Raw genomic sequence first — 19917 nt, forward strand, 5'->3', positions numbered from 1 at the left:
GGGGCTGGGGAGTGCAAGTTGCAGATGCTTGCAGAGGGATGATGGAACCCAGGAGGCTCCTCTTCCTGGGTCAGGTACTGACTCAAGGCCAAGAGTGCCTGCACCTTTTGAGGAAGCAGGGTTCCAGCTCACCTTGAATTGGGAAGGACCTAGAACCAAGAATTGGGGAGCAAGTCCTACTTCTGGAAAGGGGGTGGAAGAGCTAGAAGCTGGGGGAGCCAAGAGCTCGCAGGATAGTAAGTCTTTCTACCTCACAACCTTTTCAGGAATTTTACACAGAGAGCAGAACCAGCCAAACAGGGTCGCTCCAAACTGGCAGTAGGGATCCAAAATAAAAGTGCTTGAGTGAGCGGGCCGCCCTGCTGTGCCACAGCAAGGGGCCGACAGAGCGGCCTGGAGTGGGCTGGAGGTGGGGTTGCAGGCCGTATCAGAGAGCGGAGTTCTACGCTGCCCAGGCCACTAGCCCTTAGAGGGGTCACAAGAAGGGATGGTGAGCAGCTGGCAGGTGGATGGGGAGGGGGCTCTGAGGTCACAGGAAGTTATTATTTCAGGGACTAGCCAAGGGCAGGGGATTGAAGACAGGACGCTTTCTTGAGACTGGGAGGAGATAAAGTTAAGTCTTGGCTATGCCGGGGCGCCCCTACCACCCCCTAAAAGGCGGGGCCTGGAGCCATGCTGGGCTGAGAGGGGCCTTCCAGTGCAATGTTGGGCTTGAGGCCAGCAGGGTGCAGGGAAGCTGGGGTAGCCGGCCTGAGACAGGGGGATTAGCGGAGACTCCAGAGGATCCCTCAGCGTTAGAATTTCGGAGAAGGGTGCCAGAGCTAAAGAACGCTTAGAGCTGTCTTGGGGGATCCTGGGAAAGGGGAAGGAGAGACCGGGACTTGGGCGAGGCCGGGCGGAGCCTCCGAAACGCTCGGGGTCCGCTGGGGGAGCAGGCGGAGGGAGCGGGCGGCGGGCCGGGAGGCGGCGCAGGGGGGCGGGCCGGGGCCGACCGGGAGGCGGAGCCCGGAGCTGGGGGCTGCCGGCCAGCGGCTCTCTCGGCTCCTTCGCTCGGGCGTCCTGGTTGGCTTCGGCGTCCGCCGTCTCGGCCGCTGCCTCCCCTTCCTCCTCTGTCGCCGCCGCCGCCCGCAGCTCCGCAGCCCCTCCCGCCATGGCCGCCGCCGGCGCCCGGCGCAGCCCCGGCCCCGGCTCAGGGTTCCGGGGGCGGCCGAGGCTCGGCTTCCACCCGGGGCCGCCGCCGCCGCCGCTCCTGCTGTTTCTGCTCCTGCTGCTGCCGCCGCCGCTACTGGCCGGCGCCGCCGCCGCCGCCTCACGGGAGCCCGACAGCCCGTGCCGGCTGAAGACTGTCACGGTGTCCACGCTGCCCGCCCTGCGGGACAGCGACATCGGCTGGAGCGGCGCCCGCGCCGGGGCCGGGGCGGGAGCTGGGGCCGGGGCCGGGGCTGGGGCCGCCGCGGCTGCTGCGTCCCCCGGCTCCGCGGGCTCCTCAGGCACCGCCGCCGAGTCGCGCCTCCTGCTCTTTGTGCGTAACGAGCTGCCCGGGCGCATCGCGGTGCAGGATGACCTGGACAACACCGAGCTGCCCTTCTTCACCCTGGGTAAGCTGGGCGCCAGCGCACTCGGGAGCCCGAGAAGCCGGGAAACCCTGAATGAGGCTGGATTGGTGGGGGTGCCCTGGGGTCCCCGCCCCGGGTTGCCTTGAGTGCGGTTGGCAAAGGGCAGTGGAGCGGCCCGGAGGGCGCACAGGTGGTTGAAAAGGAGAGTGGGGCGGGAGGTCCTGGAGAGCGCACGGCGGGAACCCGGGGGCGTGCCATCGTTCAGCCTCGGGAACCCGTCCCTCCGCCTCTTCTGCCACGCGCGGAGCTCTGCCCTAGCCCTCCCGGACGCCAGAGACCCCAGTCACTGACTGCGCTCAGACTAGACTAGGCTGGGGCAACCCCCTCCCAAAACCTGTTCGGTGACTGGCTGCCCAGGGAGCAACCGGCGCGGTCAACTGGCCGCCCACAGCTGCTGCCCCCTCGCTCTCGCCTAGGAGTTGTGGGCTCTACTCTTCTAGATAGCTTTTCTCCAGAATCAGAGCGAGCCAGCAAAATCTCGAGTTCCACATGGGCTGAGTGACCTTGAGTGGCTTGCTTTGCCTCTCTGAGTCTCAGCTTGGCTTTCTGTGAAATGGGGCTGGAGTCGACTGAGTACTGTCTGAGAACTGGGTTCTCCGCCCTGAGTCTCCACTTTCAGGTCTTCCCTCCACCCTCTCTGTGGCCTTCTCCTTACTGCCCTCCTCCCAGCGGGGAGCAGGTTTGTCCTCGCAGCTCACTCACTGGGCTGCTAATAAAAATAATTTAAAAGCAAAGAAGAGGAGGGGAGAGAAAACCGGTGGGGGTAGGGGGCTCCGACAGAAAAGTTAATCAGAAAGTTCGGCAGCAGCCGGCTGCCTGCTGACTCCCGGCGCGAATCCCGGAGGAGTCGGCCCTTCCGTGGAGCTGTGGGAAGCGCGGCTGATTTCCCACCCGGGTAATTGATAGCTTAATTATCTCGGAGAGCGTTTACGAAAATGTTGTTCCCTCTTAGCTCTCCGGTGCTCGCTGCTCGCTCGCTCCCCTCCTCTTTTAGGGGCGCAGGGCCGGATTGGCTGCTGGAGTCTGGCCGCGGACTGCGCCCTCAGGGTGCTGAGCTTGGAGGGGGACTCCAGAGCCCTGCACTCCCATACTGGGCTGCACGGCTTCTCCATGGTGGACTTGGACCTTCGTGATCCGCGCCGTTAGGCTTCTAGGTTGGATCTCTGAGGTTAACTCTTTGCTCACCCAGTAAGCCCCGCAGAGTAATTAATGGGTTAGGCTCTACTCTCCTGGGTTCCCTGCATTTTGAGATGCGTTTGCAATCACCCCTTCTTTTTCCTCCTCCTGCCAACTCTGGGGATATGAGCCAGTGCCAGGGCGTCTCTTGTTCTGAGCTTGAGCTTCTGGGTTTCAGCTGCTGGGTCCTCCCGATTGCTGTAACCTGAGCTTGCTGAGCTTTCTGAGGCGAGGCATGAGAGCTTTGCAGGTCCGGGGACTCCGGTGGCAGCGCGTCTGGTGTGCGACATATGTACCACACACACACACACACACACACACACACACACACACAGGAGCACAGCGTGTATGCCACACAGCAGTAGCCCTTTCCAGGTATACTCCTGGGGATAACCTGTTCAAGGAAGTGGATGGGGGTTCTTTAGGATCCTGAGCTGACCTCGGGCTAGTTTCTGCTGCTGCTGCTGCTGCTGAGGGAGGTAACTGGCAGGTGTGGGATTCTGCCAGAGACAAAGAAGGTAACTCTTTGCTATCACTTCCAGTCCCACCCTTCTCTCTCTTTACTCTGGAACGACTTGAGAGGTGGGTGAGACTGGGGGCTCGAACTGGTCCTCTAAATGAGAGGAAAGGGAATCTTCCCTTAAACATGGCCTGACTTGGCAGTGAGAACCTCAGAGCATTCCAAGAACTCTTCAAAGATGTGGAGGACCTGGTCTAGCCAGCTCTTGAGGCCCCAGCATTCCTGGAGTGAGCAGGCCTTGCAATTTTTTGACTTTGGCTTTCAAGGGGGATGAGTGCACTGGGACCTGAGAATTTGGAAGTCTTGAATTCCTCAGGATCCCCGGGGCCCAGGTACCCTGAGCTTGGAGTCTTCTGCTTTTTCTGACGCCCAGCCATGCACCTTGTGGCCTAGAACTGCTTGTCCCCTGGAGTGACTTCGGTGCTCTCTTCTTGGCAGCATGGAACCCTTCAGATGCACATGGGGTACTGAGTTCCCACCTCCTCCTTCCCCCCAGCTCCCTGCACTGCCAGCTCAAGTGCTCCCCACAGGGATTTGGCTAGCGAGGTAGTCACCAGATGGCAGGGTATAGCAGGAGTGTGTAGAAAGACGTGGGCTTTTTATTTGTGTTGGTCTTCGACTGTTTGCATGTAAACACGAAGTGCACAGTAAGCTCTTGGAGGGCCAGGCAGGCTGGCAATGAAGGTTGGTGGTAGCAGTGGGTAGGGAGTGTAGAATTAGTTATGTCCATCTCTTTCCTGAGGTCCCAAGACAGTCTCAGCCCATGCAGACCTTTTAAACATCTTGCCTAGTGTTTGTCTTTGGCAAGGTAAGCAAGACTTGGTAGTTTTTCAGTTCAGGGAATTTGTAGATGGTGGGATGCCACAACTGGGTGTGCAGAGTGTAGGCCCAGCTCTGCCAGTAGTGGGAAGTGTGGGGCCACCACTAGGGGGTGGTGGTGTCCACCAATAGGCTGCCATGGTGTGGCGCTTGCCCAGAGAGGCTGGTGGTATAGCATCCCTCCATTTAAAGGGGGACAAACAAGGAAGAGAGACTTTCCATTTTATCCTAAATCCACTTGTGGGACCTCAAATCAGTTTTTGAGCATGTTTCTTGCCATCCTCATTTGCCAAACTCACCATCCTGTGTGACTCTGCCTCACTCTATTCTGCCTCTCTTATTTGAATTATTGTCTTCAGTATTATAACACCCAAGAGGAAAAACACTTCTGGAGGTGTCTTTCTTTTCCTATGTCTGTTCTTCCTATCAAGTTCCAACCTTTTGTAAGTGAATGGAAGTTTCTCTCAGATGTAAAATATTCCCTAAGTTTCTGTGCTTGGATCTCTTCTGTAGAATCTGATTATAAGTCACTGACATTGACAAAGTGAGTTTCCCTGAAAGTGATCAAGGAATAGCAAGCAGTTATTGAATCTTTAATGTGGTGCTAAGAGTTTTACTCTAGCCTTGTATTATTAATTCACATAAATATATGGAGTGGGCACTACAGTTATTCCCATATGACAGATGAGAAAGCATTCTTAGACATCAACTTTCTAGTCCAAAGTCACACGGAGTAAATGGTAGATCTAGAACTGAAATCTGAATTTACTGGTAAGTTTTAAATTACCATGGTACTGAGCAGGGAAGTATAAGAATCATCAACAAGATAAGAACCATTCTCCAAATGAATTTCTCCCATACTGCTGAGCTGAAGGATGACAGTCTGAAATTAGGACATTAGATAAATGACCTCCAATGACCCTGCCAGTTTAAAATTTTATGACTGAGATGGCATCAAAGGTCATTTTATCTATTGATACTAATTAATGATCGAGATGATACATTCTTTGACACTAGGGAAGAAAGGCATTGAAGATTTTATTTTTTTAAAAAAAATTGAGAAATTGAATGCTAAAATGCAGTTTGGGAACTTAATGTTTGTTAGGCTCTACAAATATCACCTCTGGCTCACTGTGACCTTGAATAAGTCGTATTTGTCCTTTAAAGCTTTAGTTCTTTGTCCTGTAATTTGAGTGGATAGATGAGCTCTAAGATAATCCTTTAGTGTGAAGAGTCTATGAACTTGAAGTGCCCTGACCTACTCTATGACTCTGACTAGCTGTTCTTGCCTCTCCCTGTCTGTTTTCATTTGCCAGTACCATGGGGGTGTTGGGAAGAACAGAATGAAAAGAAAGGCTTTGAATGGGAGCACCCGTTGGCGAGGGCTTCTGAGGTGAACTCCTATGTTACTCCGTCCTCATCTTCCCTCAGGCAGCCCTGCAGTCTGCTTGTGGGTTTAGCTTTCATGCCCACAGGTAGGGAAATGTCATCCTTTTTCCTGTGGTTGATAGTGACCAGGCCATGTTGTTTACTACCTGTCTTAATTCAGCAAAAGGAGAAAAAAAAAAAAGTAGCAACATTGAGTAATCATTCATTGTTTGACATTTCTTGGTAATTTGCTTTGTCTCTTGAATTCAACAGGAGAAGAGTGTGCTGTGTCTTTGAGGGAAAGAGCGTGGAGAAGGCAAATCCATTTGTATTATGTCTTTAAATGCACCTGCTGAGTAGGTCTGGCAGTATCCTGATAATCTGTCCCAAAAGGAGGCATCTTTGCAAGCATCTGATTGTCATGGGTGGAAGAGAAATATGTACCCCAGAATACCAACTTAATCAGTCCAGCAAAAGTTCCTTAAAGCACAGCTAACAATGGGTACTCAAAGAGAAAACATCCAGGATTAGAGCAGGACCAGGCACCTGGCCAGAAGAGTTGCTGAAAGCAGGGAGTTTAGCCAACAAACAGCAATCCATGAGTGCTAGAGAAGTTTCCTGCAATTGTCAACATACAATAAAGTTTACTTGTGTATATGTGTCCCATTTAAAAATGCTCCAACTAGGCTAATACAAAGCTGAAAGAAATAGAACCCTATGAAATGGTGTCCTGCAGGGCTGTCCAGAGACCCGTGGTGCTGACCCCTCATGATGTTTATATCCACATCAAAAAAAGCATTGAAACAGACATTTGGTGCTCTTGGACAGACACTGGTGAAGGGAGCTCAGCCCTAGAATATATTTGGGCTATATGCCTCTTATGCTTTCTAACTTACTCTGAAGATTGAGACCCTTGATTTGGAGACAGGAAAGTTAGTTACAGATTGTAGCAAAACATGTCTTCTGTAGAGATTTCTGATGAAAGAATATTCATTTACATTGGTTCCAAATTCTCTGTTGCATGTGTGAGAGAAATGTTGGGATGGAGAAGATTGAGACTCTCTCCAGACCAAGTTATGTTTAAGCCAAAGTGTGTACTTTCCTCATCTGGGCAGCAAGTCACTTATCATTGAATGAAGTATTTGGGTGGCCTCAGACTTTAAGGTCTCATCTCACTGTGATGATCCAGGTTTCTAGGATATTGTAAATAAGGGCCCACGGGGAGTGTGGTGTTTAGTGACCTCTGATCTGAATGTTGTTCTCTTTTCCCGTTGGTTCCTTCACTCAGTGCTCCTGTTTCTTGCCAGTTCAAAGCTAATGGAGCCGTTTTAATACTTAGGGCAGAGAGAAATGCATTGTCTGTTCTCACAAAGTGCTGTTACTAAGATGTTAATGGAGCAGGAAGAAGGGAGGATACATTTCAGCTGTTAGAGAGCCCCAGATTCAGTCTAAGCCAACCAGACTTGTTATTTTGATGGGATCAGTGTCACCAGTGATACAGCAGTGTTGTGCAAAGTTTGATATGATCCAGAGCTTGATTGTTTCCCTGGGCTGGGCTCTTGGAGCGTAAAGACATTCTATAATTTTTATTTGCAGCAAGCATGGCAGGAGGTTTGGCAAGCTCCTGGCAGGCAAAGCCTCCTACTTCCCATCTTTTTGTTTTGTTGTACACTAGGCTGTGTCTGCCACTGGGCAGTGCGAGGATGTGTGTGGGGAGGAAGGAGGAGGGAGATGGGAACTTACAGAGGCCTTCTGGGTAATGCTATGAAACTGTTGCTACAACTGCCTACTTTGATGGGCTCCCAGCATCACAGCCTTTCAGAGGGCCTTGACATCACAGTTTCTGTTTTATACACTAATATTGAAGTCCGCAGAAGGGAGGAAGCTTCTCAAGTGGCCACAGTTCACATTTGAACTCAGTAGATTTCAATCTCATTGATTTCCCATCAGGATCTTGAACCTCAAAGGAGGCACTGGGTTGAAAACATCTCACTGTTTTCAGCATAGTTGAACATTATAAGGCACACCAATCTTTCCTCCTCCCCTTGGAGAAAAAACATAAGGAGAATAACGTCCTTACAGAAATTGAGTTTGTTCCCAGTATCCAGCTGGTTGGCTCCCATCTTCCCTAAACACCTGAGCTGGTGGACTTTTCTTCTGTGGAAGAGGAAGCCACATTGACTTTCACTCTTGCTGATTGAGGGTGGGAAGAAGAAGTCTCTTCTCTCCTAGGAAAGGAAGGAAAGAGTTAGGTTTACCCCTGGGGTACAGCAGCATCAGGACGATGCTTCCTTTACAGAGCTGATACTTTCTCAAGTTCTCACACTGACCAGCTAGTGGCAACAGAAGATTAACTATAGCAAGAGAGAGCTGGAATTCATTGCAGCAGCGAATATAGCCTCTGTACCCCAGAAGAAGGCAGGCAGCATTGCCTGGCAGGTCTTGCTATATTCTCTTGCTGCTTGCTTTTTCACTGGCTTGGTCCTACTCTCTGTAGTTTTTCTGGAGAATAGCTCCCCGGAAGACCTATCTTTTGAATGGAAAAGGAGTGGATGGCCACACAATATAAAATTTAAGGCTGCAATATTTGTAGCTTCCTTACTAACATACCAGAACATACAAGTGGTCTAGTCTGTGAGCTGACATTTGACAAAGGGATTGCATCTTTCATTAGGATTTTCATCATGGGGAGATACTACTTTTCCATCTGCACTGCCACAGCCTCTACAGGGCTCAAAAACTATTCTCTCCATGACGGTTTCAACAGTCAGCTCAGTGGTCTGTCCTACCTCTAGTTTTACCACCTTTAATCCATCTTCTGTATTTGCAGATGACTGATTTCATTAAAGACCCAAATCTGATCATGGAGATCATTTTTAAGGCCTCTTCCTGTTCCTTGGATGAAGTTCAATCTGCCCGCTATAGTTCAGGGTCACACTCTACTAGACTGTCCTATACCAAGGACATCTCCTTCTCCTTCTATAATTGCCTCACTACCTTTTGGCAAAATCCCATCTCATGTTTTAATACTGACCCAAATGTCAGTGTATCTTGGAAATTTTTCTTGACCTCCTCCACCAACACTGAGTATTCAGCATCTTGGTGCCACTGTTCTTATGAGGACCATTTTGATCATAGTCATTCAAGAGCTACTGACAACCTGCAATATACCAAGCACTGTTCTAGGTGCTTAGAATAAAGCAGAGAACAAAACACAAAGACTCCAGAATTCAGAAAGCTTGCATTCCTCTGCATGTGCACAGGGGTTCCTGTCCATGTGGAGTTATTCAAGAACACTAACAATAAACATAAGTAAATTGTATAGAATATGAAAAGATGATAAATTCTGTAAACAGCAAATAAATAAAAAATAAGAAAAGAGAATCAGGAGGTCAGAGATGAGATCATTTTTAATATTAGAGATAGTAGAGCAAAAAGAATTTATTGAGAATGTAAGATTAGAACAAAGGCTTGACAGGGATGAAGGAATTAGCCACCAAATATCCAGGAATAAATTCTAGGCAGAGAACAGCTTCAGCTAGACCTTAGTTGGGAGCACAGCTTGACTGTTGCGAGGAGAATGAATGGCTGGTGGGGCTGGAGTACAGTGGATGAGGGAAACCACAGAGCTGCACAAGCAACCACTGGGATTTGGCTCTCACTGCAGTGGAGAACTAGGCAGGATTTTAAGCATAAGAATGCTCAGATCTGACTTCCATCTCGAAAGAATTATAGGCTGCTCTGTAGAGAAGCAAGACAGAAATACGAAGGCCTTCAGTTGAGAAATGATAGTGGCTTGGAGTAGAAGAAGAGCAGGTTTCCTCACTTACCATGAGGTACTCATCTGTCTTGTGCTACTTATTTTTCTCGCACCCACATGAAATGAACATACCCCTTCCTGTCTGGAGTCACAGTGACTCACCCTGTACCTGGCGCATCATAGATCTTAGAAAACAAGTACCCTGGGTTTGCCATTTCTCATACCAGAATCCTTCCTGTGCAAAACTGCCAATGCGTTGAACTCCTACTTTTGCCACAAGGATAAGTGCAACGCCTCCTCTTCCCCAAAACCTTCCTTCTTCTAAGCTCCACCATTATTTCTTCCACTCTCCTAAGTGTCTGAGGGGTTTGCAGGATAGATAATGAGACCAAGTTAATTAGAAGAAAGAGTGAGGGGTTTGGAGAAGATCTTGTCATGGAAAGTTTGGAGCCAAGAGAAAGAATTAAAACCTGGGTACTGTAGCTAACAAAGAGAAACTGAATGTTCAGGGAGATGATACACCATAGTTCTGGGATCATTAATTTCAGAAGTGGGAAGAATTTAGGAAATCATCTACTCAAAATATGCCTGCATAAATGTGGGAAAGTCAAGGTCACTTTATTTAGTGAGTCAGTGTTGGAGTAGATGCCAGATCTACTGACCAATGTGTCTGCTTGGGGAAGGACAGCTGGGCAACCAGGCATAGACACAGTTGGAAGTCAGATGTGTATGGTGGCTGACTTTATCATTCTGGAAAACAATGACAAGTGAGCATTTACCATACCTTCGGTGTCACATTATTACATCTGTTACCATTTTAGCTACGCCGAATGACAAACATGGCTCACTCTATGTTGTCATTGAGCATTGTGGCTCAGAGAAGTTAAGAGATATATGAAGTCCCAGGCTTGTTTGGCTCCGTAGCCTGTGTTCTCTCCCTTGTATGCTGCAGAAAGCCAGGCATCTCCTGAGTGTTCATCTCTTTGACAACCTCTTGTACTCTTTAAATCTTTGGCTCTTCCTCTTCTTATGAACAGGGAGTTGCAGATGTTAGGAACTTCAGGCATGACAGTCTCACAGGTCCTTGAGTCCAGCCTACTTTGTGTGTGCCAGGAGCTGATTCAGCATCTTCCAACTGCCTCACCTATTCCTGCTTTGCTCATGATTTGCTGAGAACACCCGGCCTTGTCTTGTATTCTACCAAGATCATTTGTTATCCCCAGACCTACTTAGCAAATAGGTTCCTTTGTTTCTAGAATTTTTTGGTTTTCTCTCTCCCTGCCTTCCTTTATTTCCTTCCCTACTTGCCCTCTTTCTTTTTTCTTTCCTTATCTTTTTCCTCTTACTTTCCATCATCCTATCCCCTAGGGATTTTCCACCTTATACAATGCAGAGCTTTATGCTATGGGACCTGTGACATATTTCTTCCAGAAATTTGCATAAACTCAATGTTCTCTTTCTAGCCATGGCCAGAGCATCTGTTGTCTGAGGTTTAGTTACTATTTAGCTCTGGGTTCTTTCTTATCCAAATTTGCTCAACTCCAAGTTTGAATTTTGATGACTTTTGGTGTTTCTTACAGGAATTGTACAATTTTAGTGTTCCCAGCTTGAAATTGGAATGTATGTTGTACAAATAAAGTAGTATTCGTGTATGATAATGCTATAAAATCTAAATAAATAGCAGATACCCTTTTGAAATATGAGATCTACGTAATATGACACCTCAGAAATCCAGCACTATTCTATCACTGGCAAAAAGAAGTACTTTTTCCAAAGTCCTACAGATAATCCAAACATGCAGTCCCTGGACCCTATCCTCTGATGGAGAAGCAGCATGCTAAAGGGGACACGTGCCTGGTCTGAGGACCAAAAAAAAAAAAAAAAAAAAAAGCCCTGGATCACTGGTGTATGAATTTGTAACTTTACACTTGTATATGTCACTTCTCTGGGCCTCTGCTTGTCCACCAATAAATGAAGAAAAAAAAAATCATTGCTTTTCTGGCTCATGGTGACAGTTATTTTTGAAGAATTCTTCGTAGACCAAATTTTAGACAGTGCTTAGCACTGTGCACAGACTTTTCCTTACCCATCGTGGTGATAGTGTGTGCAAAGCACCTCGCTCAGTGTCTGGCACACAGTTTGTGATCCCTGCCTCTTTGTGCCACCTGGGATCCTTTTTTTGGAAAGAGGTGAAGGTGCGAATAAATAATTAATGTGAATTCCCTTTTCCTCCCTGCTCTTTGTACTCCTGTGTCTTCTGCTTATGCCTCTCTGCTGCCTCCTCAGCAACTCACAAATGGATGAAATTGACCATTATCTTTGGTTATTCTGGGAGAAGGGGGCAGAGAATCTGGGGTTGTCTGAGGACAGTTTGGACAGAGAAGTGCTTAGAGACAGTCTAAGGCAGGTGGGTGTTGGGGTAGCAGGCGGGGTAGAATCTTCTCCCTTCTGGTGGTGGCTGGCTGACAAAGCCTTACTCTCAGGCACCCGGGGAAGTCACGAGTGGCTTTGCAAGCAGCTGAAAAGGGAAGGAACATTTGCATTAGCAGAATCAGCAGTAAAGAGATTTCCAGTCACAGTAATAGCTGCATTTGGGGGGAATCATTTCTGTGGTGGCTGTGGGTGGAGGAGGGAAGAGGGTGGGGCAGCAAGGAAAGGCACAGGGAGATGTCTGGTCTACTTGCAAGGAGCTGAGGGACAGTTCCCAGTATGAGCCGAGAGCGCCCAACACAGGGTGACTATTCCTTTGATCAGCATTCTTGACCTTTTCCACTCTCCAGGCAGACAGAGCACCACTGGAAGAAGCCGCTGTGGGAGATGGCGTGTTCGCTGTATGCCGCCTCTGCTCTGATTACCTGGAGTACTCTTTTCAAGACTTTCAGGGCTAGCATTCCGAGGCTCCTGAGATTTGTAGATGGGAAAAGTCCCAGATTATTTAGCTCACTCTTTTATAAAATTAGCTCCTCTTCAGAATCACCTTCGAGAGCCCAGGTTTCTCAATGCAAGAATTGCTAAGGCATTCAAATGTGGCCTGGGAATCTACATTTTTCAAAGAATACTGAGCCCTTGGCATATTCCTGGAGGACCTTTGAGACATGTCACCTGTGCGCCTCTTTGCTCCTGATGTACTTTTTCTTAGTGGAAGTTCTAACCTCACTCATGATTTGCAGGTTTATAACTTGCACCTTCCTGATCTGGAATGAGAATACTATTTTCTTTCTCTCTAGAATGTTTTTCTCTCTCTGATCTACTTGACTTCTCCAGTGCCTCCTCTGAAAAACTTTATCTTTGTTCCTTCTGCTTTAGATTTCTTTTTCTCTGAATCCCCAGGTTCCCTGGATGATTGTCATATGGCACACATAAAACCAGAGGATGCCTAGTGAAACCTGAATTTCATATAAATAATAAATATTTGTTTGGTATAAGCATGCCAGTGCAATATTTGGGACATGTTGATGTTAAAGATGCCTCACTGGTTATCTGAAATTAAAATTTAGCTGAGCATCCTGTATCTTATTTGGAAGCCCCCGAGGCCATGTCTTTCTGTTTCCTGTCTGGGAGACACTCCTGGTGTTCATTTTGCATTCTCAGCTTGTCCCCATTTCCCCATTGCAGAAAACCAAACCATTACTCAGCCAGATATCAAGAAGCTAGAGTCACCTTCTTTCCCTTCCTTTGCCTCTCATCCTTTTCATCAGCCAATCTCATTTATTTTAATTCTAAAATGGCATTTAAAATTTACTTCTATGATGCCCACTGTCATCTCCATTGCGAAAGCCACCATCCTTTCTCACACCTGCCTCCGGACTGGTCTCCCTATTGCTTCTCCAACTCCAGTCTATTTGTGCCATATGTTTTGAGAGCCTGTGGCCAAATCTAGCCCTCTGTTTATTTTTATATGGCCTTAATCCAATTAACTTTTAAAAATATCAGTATGTGCCACTAAGGCAAGCACAAAAATCAGAAGAATAATATTTTGTGATACGTGACAATTACATGGAGCTCAGATGTCAGTGTCCATAAATAAAGGTTACTGGAACACAGCCCCACTCATTTGTTTCTGTGCTGTCTGTTGCTGCTGATGCACAGCCATGGCAGAGCCAAGTGGTAGCCACAGAGATGTGTGGCATGCAAAGCTTAAGACATTTACTAATTGCTCTTTATGGAGAAAGCTTGCCAATCCCCACTCCATACAGTAGCTGGAGTAATCTTTCCCCAAAAGCAAATTAGATCTTGCTACTCCCCCTGTATAAAACCTTTAATTGGTTCTTATTGCTTTTAGGATAAAATCCTAATTCCCTTTCAAGGTCTTCAAAATCCTAAATAATTTGCTTTCCCCTGTGAGTTCATTTCCACTGTTTTCTCACTTTCCTGTGAAACTCAGATATTACTACCTCCAAGAAGTCATCCCTGCCAAAGCAGCACCCCCATACACCGCCTTTCCCAATGGCCTTCAGTCTCATTTAGTTTTAAAAGAGAGCTCCTGGATAGTAGGGAATATCTTATTCAGCTTCCTGAACCATGTAGTTCAGGGTATCACATGGTAGATATTGAGTAGATATTATTTCTAAAGAAAACTAGCAAGAATGAGGGTGATAGTGAGTGTCATCTTAGAGGGACCCCATCTCACAGTGTTCTGTTGCTTGTTAGATTAGGAGGAGCTAGAGTTTGTAAAGTACATAGAGAAATGCTTGGCATTTAATAAATGTTTGTAAACAGGCAAAAGTAAATAAGCTGGTATTTTTATGCTATAGTACTAGCCCCTACCCACCTTACTTGGAGCTGGACAATTTGGATTATTCCTGTGGGTAAAGTGCCCCTGTATGCTAGAGACAGGGTAACGTGGTGGAGAGGATCAGAGAGAGAAGGGCTGGAAGTTGTTGCCAGCTCTGCTGGATTGCACAGTCCAGGCTCTTTTCCTTTCTGGCATGTTCCCCATCTCTAACATAATGAGGTCAAACCAAGGGGTCTGTGAGATTCTTCTCGAGACTCTGGGCATGGTGGGAGCCCTGAAGAGAGGGAAGAGTCCTCAGGGGTCTTCTAAGGCTGGAGCTACCTCTGGGTAAAGCCAGCTTCCTTTTTTTTGCACTTTGCATCCTTCCTAAGGCTGTGGTGTGTGTGTGTGTGTGTGTGTGTGTGTGTGTGTGTGTGTGTGTGCTGGAAACTGAACTCAGGAACTTGTGCTTGCCAGGCAGCGCTGTTCCATTGAGCTATATCCCCAGCCCCTATTGTGGGGCTTCTGAAGATCAAACTCTCCACTCTGAACCCACATGAGTGAGTTTTGAAGCCCAGTCTCACACTAATTTGTTAGGGATCTTTCTTCAGTTTCTTTCTTTAACCTCTTCCAGGGAGGGAGACTACTGAAGCTGACCAGTCCAGGTAACCAATTACTTGTCTGGCAGTAATAGGGCCTCCTACTGCCCTGCTCTCCTTTTCTCTCTCCTCCTTGTTCTCTTGACCTCTTTAAAGTACTTCTCCAAACCTCAGAGGCCCCTAGGGAGTGCCACTCCTCCCCACCATTCACCTGACTCCCAGCCTCCTGATGAGAACAGCAAGTCTGCATCCCTCTTCCCTCAGGGACAACGGGTCTGAAGACTGGGCCTGAAAGGGCTGCTGCAGAGCTCAGCAAGCTAAACTGGTTTCACAAGTCTGGTGAGTACATAGCTGGGCTGCACTGGGAGCCAGCACCTTGGATCCTAGTCTACTTCTGCCATTAACTTCTTTGTGACCTCAGTTGAATGACAGGTCCTCTTTGAACTCAGTCAGGATTAAGCGAACATTGTCAGAGCTGACTTTAACTGGGGAAGACTGGACTGCATCTGAGAGACAAGAAACAATCTTGGAATCCTTCTGCTGGAATCCCATGAGCCTGGAGCTGTGCCCATCATATAGTAGCCATTCAATAAATATCTGTGGAAAGAATACATGACTGACTGAATGAACAGAACACATGTGTGGTCATACCATTATTCTCTTCTTCAGTATTCATGAAAGACTTTGCTAATCAGTCACGTAATCACTCTCTCAGATTCCTTCTTGGTAAAAGGCTTCATCAGTCACTGTTGGTCTGGGTTAGCGTAGGTGATGACTTTTATCCACCCTCCTTACACTAAATCGGTTCACTGCAAACACTTCTGTGCCTGAAGCTAAGCTCCTGCAGACCTTATCCAGTGGTTCCTCCTTCTCAGACCTTGTGCTCGGTCCTTGGGAGCTTCCAGTCTACTAGAATAATAATATTTATGCCTTTTGATTTACATAGAGCCTTTCCATGAATACTTTTAGTATCCTCATATTATGGATGAAGAAATAGCCATTCGGAGAGATCAAGTCTTTATTTTGAAAAGGAAACTGATCACTATCATGAATGGAACTTCAGAATAATGCTATAAATTGAAGGTTGTCTGCATAGTACATAACTATTGAAACAAAAATGTTACTCTAGTGTCACCAAAAATTCAACTCCCATGCATTACATTGAGAAACACTGACTAGCTCAAGCTCAGAGACACAGATGGTCCTCTAAAATTCAAATCATGTCAATTTGTCAGATTTTTTTTCTCATATATTTGTATGAGTACACTTAGAAACTTTTGGGAGGCATTTAATGTAGTTGTGAAAAGTTGTAGAATTTCAAAAAAGATATCAAAACAGCAAAAATGAAAAATATTCTAGAAAGTAAAAATGTGTTATTTGAAATAAAAAGATGATTGGATGGGAAAAATATCTTTCTTCCTCCTAACTATCATCTTTTAGGATCCTATTTGAATGTGCCTTCACTTTTAAGATCATGTCCCTGGTTTTCAAGAGTGATTATTCCCCAAGTCTGTTTTATATCCCATGTAGTTCATATTTTGTGAGGAATATTGTCATTATTTTTCTCCTTCTCTCTTGGAATGTGTAAGCTTTCTCAATTCTACATAATTTGTTTTTAGTATCTATAACTCCAACAGCTAGTATGTGCGTGTTTACTGAATTTCTTACCTTCATTTGAACGAAAGAAATACATGCTTATTTGAACAAATTCACATAATTCAATAAGATTATAAAGTCTGTCTTCTACTCGAATTCAGTTCCTGGAGGTGATCATAAGGAACAGCTTGCTGGACCTCTTGTGGAATGTGGAATCTCTATGTGCCTGAAGGGCCACCTTTAATGGGACACTGAAGGGAAAGCCACTTATCCAAGCTCACTCTGAAAGTTTCTTGGTCAGGGGCTTTTAAACTATACTCCCGGATGACGAGAAGAGTATGAGTTGCTCTGAACTTCAGCTAAAGAGATGCTCCACTTTTATCTACCTGTGATGCTGGAGCTCTAACTTATTTGAGCAGTTTTTAAAAAACTTTTTAAGATTTTTGTTACATGTGTGCAGTACTTAGTATTTTGGTACATGTGTGCAGTTCTTAATATTTGCATTCCTTTTGTGAAGTTGGTACATGTATATAACATGTCTTTGATTTTTTTTTTTTTTTTCTTTTTTGGTCTTTTTCCTTTTTATCGGTACCGGGAATCAAACTCACGACTGCCTGCTTGCAAGGCAAGTGCTTATGCCGCTGAGCTAAATCCCCAGCCCCATCATGTCTTTGATTTTTTTCATTCCCTCTTCTCCCTCCACCCTTCCTCTATCTTTTTTTGTAAAAGGTCTATCTCCCTATATCCTATTATCTGTCCTTTATTTTGCTATTTGTTTATGTTTTGTATTGTTTTGCACGCACAGCAATATATTTAAATCATAGCTTTGATGTCCATTCAGCACATATGATACACTGGAAAAATAGTTAATGTTTCCACTATGTTGTACATAGGTTGAAGGTTAGAGAAAGCCTATCTTATATTTAATGTTAAGCCAGCTTTACAAAGCCATTTTAAACACACCCAGATCCATTTTCTATATGACTCAGGGAGTCTTCTTTACTGTCCTTTGCTTGTACACAGATACACACATGTATTTGTATGAATATATGACACATCTACTTCCATGCACCCATATGTACATAGACAACCATGCATATATATATGTATACACACATACCTACAGATCTGTATGAGAGAGGTAGAGAAAAAGACATAGAGAAGGAGACAGGTGATTTTTGTCTAGAGAACTAAGACAAGAAACTGAACACTGATCAAGAGAAATGATAGAAAGAGAACGATTATCACAATGAGTTAGGGGAAGATATCTCTTTCTCCTTGGCATGGGATTTGACATGATTGACAAAGCACTTCTCCTTCTTTGAACTTCTCACTTGAGCCAAGAGACAGACTACTGGGGAAAGGTTTCCTGGGGTTAGGTTGAGTTGCTTATCATGTCTCTGAGACAGTTTGGATTGGCAGTTGGTGAGTTAGTAGGAAGTCTATTAAAGCAGAGATTCATTTTTTTAAAAAAAGCTGTACCTTAAACATTGCATTTTAACTTAAGATACATAACTGTGCACCCATTTGCCAAGCCTTGAATGTAGGCCAGAGACCTTTTCTTTGAGTCCAGGTCAGCTGATGAGAGTTCCAGGCCATTTTTCTTACATAAACCATGCTCATAACGTACCAAATATGATCTCCAACCTTGGTTTTATTAGAGAAGGCTGAGGATTAAAGACACTTGCCAAAAGTGTGTTTGGGGGTGTTAAATAGCTGACTTTATCAATGTTTTTGGAACATTGAACACAGCTGTTTGCAGTCTCCCTGTTTGAATGTCCACCTTGTGTTCTTTGATACTGTGATTTGAGGAACTATTTTCAAGAAAATAGTGTGTAATCTACTAGCAGGTAATTTCTTACTGTTATGGTTTTTTGTTTTGTTTTGTTTTGTTTTGTTTTGTAGTTCTGTATTGCGTGTACCCTTACGCCGCTTTGGTTTGTTTTGTGTTTTTCTCTTTTTCCTCTTAAATAATTAAAAAAAAAAAAAAAAAAAAAGACACTTGCCAAGTAATTCTTCTAGAGTTTTACGATTTCTTCCTAAATTTTTATAGTTGCAGCACCTGACCTAACTCAGTAGCAATGTTTAAGTGACGTTTGTTTTGTTAACACTAAAATCAGGTTAGTCCTTATAGCAACCATTTTCTTTGAATGCTCATAAATTTTTAATTTGGACACTCTTGCATTAAATTTTAAAATTACATGAAACACAATGAGCATGAACATGTTTGGGAAGCTAACTGGCTTCCTCTAAAAGTGCCGAATAACTGATAGCAAAGTGCACAGAGTATTGAAGAAGGGCAACACTGGTGTGTGGCTTGCAAGTGCAGGATGCAAGTGGTAGACAGGAGACAGACTGAAAGCTTTGAGATACACATGTGTTTCCGGTTCACAGAGGCCTTTACATCATAGGGATTGAGCCTTTGGCTATCATTTTGCCAGTAACTGATTTCAAGATGAGGGAACTGAATCCCAGAGATGAGCCAGAAACTTAGGTCATTGAATTCCTAGAGTTTGTGCCTCCTCTTAGGGCTCCACAGCAGTTACTTCTGATGTCCTTTGGCATTTGAGTGGCTTTATTAGGGAGGTAACAAAACATTGTACAAGGGGAAACTGTAGTGTGGGTATCGAAATGACCCAGCAGGGTCTGCACAGCAGGTTAGATTTGCCACTAAATCTTCTCATATTACACTGAGTTTCAGAGTGCCACGTGTATTCAGCTTATTACTTTGTTTGGTAGCTTTTCTTTTTATATTTGTGAAAAGAATTAAACATTATCAAAGAGCTTATTTTCTCTCTGTGCCCACACCTGAGCAAAGATTTTCCCTCGCTGCGTGTCCCTTTCCATACTTACACACAGTTTTATAGGGGCTCTGAAACTCTGCCTGTCCTCCAACCACCTCTTCAGATGAGCCAGATTTAGAACTCTTGGGCCCTCTGGCCTCATCCAAACCAGTTTTCTTCTTGCACAGGCGGCCAAGGCATACAGAAGGCTGTTGCTGCACCTACCTACAGTCCTGAGATGGAGGATGCTTCTGAATGCAAACGGCAGAACACCATCTCTGTGTCCTGTCTCCTCCACTTGGTATCCTGGCATGCTTCCCTGCTGGGGAGGGTTGAGCAGGTGATGAGAGGGCAGCATGTGTGTGTGTGTGGGCCGCCAAGCGTTCCTGTGCTTTATGAGGTGCAGAGTATAATTCAAAACCTATTTTGAGGATGTCTCGCCCCATAAAATCTTCTGCAGCAGGAATGGCTGGGAATTTGTTTTGACTTCCCTGTGCATGTTTTTAAACACCTCTTCTCCACATCTCATTTTCCTCTTTTCTCCACTTCCTTTCTTTTACTCAGTTCTCCAAGATCTTGTCCCAGGGGCCTATGAGAGAACACATTCAGTAGAGGTGGTTGTTGGGGGAAAAGATGCTGCAGTATAAGGTAATGGGCTGACAGATGATTGGGGAAAATCTCACCTTTCTTGGATGGTTCTTCTGCAAGTGTGTCAGCTCTGGAAATGACTTCAGGGATCTGCCTTCCATAATGACAGACTATTAGACGTCATTCTCTCTCTCTCTCTCTCTCTCTCTCTCTCTCTCTCTCTCTCTCTCTCTCTCTCTGTCTTAGGTGTCATTCTTATTCTGGTCAATGTGAGGCTTGCATACAGACTTTGATATTGTATTCCAACAGGAGCAACTCCTTCCTCCTTTTCCTGCCTTCTTTGTGTTACATCATCTCTCTCCCTGGCTCTGGCAATAA

The 19917-nt window shown here is 45.7% G+C and overlaps 1 protein-coding gene across 4 annotated transcripts in view; it reads left to right on the forward strand.

Annotated features, from left to right (window-relative positions):
• The first annotated feature begins 1019 nt into the window (after positions 1-1019).
• The window catches only part of Astn2 (astrotactin 2), a 911846-nt gene continuing 892948 nt past the window's right edge, over positions 1020-19917 (forward strand). For 2 of the 4 annotated variants that reach the window (XM_023561395.2, XM_063259996.1), the window contains exon 1: positions 1020-1598. In XM_023561395.2, the coding sequence (XP_023417163.2) occupies positions 1151-1598 (448 nt within the window). In that variant the 5' untranslated portion in view covers positions 1020-1150. The remainder of the gene's footprint in view (positions 1599-19917) is intronic. The other 2 variants (XM_063259990.1, XM_013142866.3) reach the window with 1 other exon arrangement.

This window comes from Cavia porcellus, unplaced genomic scaffold (genome assembly GCF_034190915.1).
Source record: "Cavia porcellus strain 051 isolate PalLab524CR breed Dunkin Hartley unplaced genomic scaffold, mCavPor4.1 scaffold_1, whole genome shotgun sequence".
NCBI lineage: Eukaryota > Metazoa > Chordata > Mammalia > Rodentia > Caviidae > Cavia > Cavia porcellus.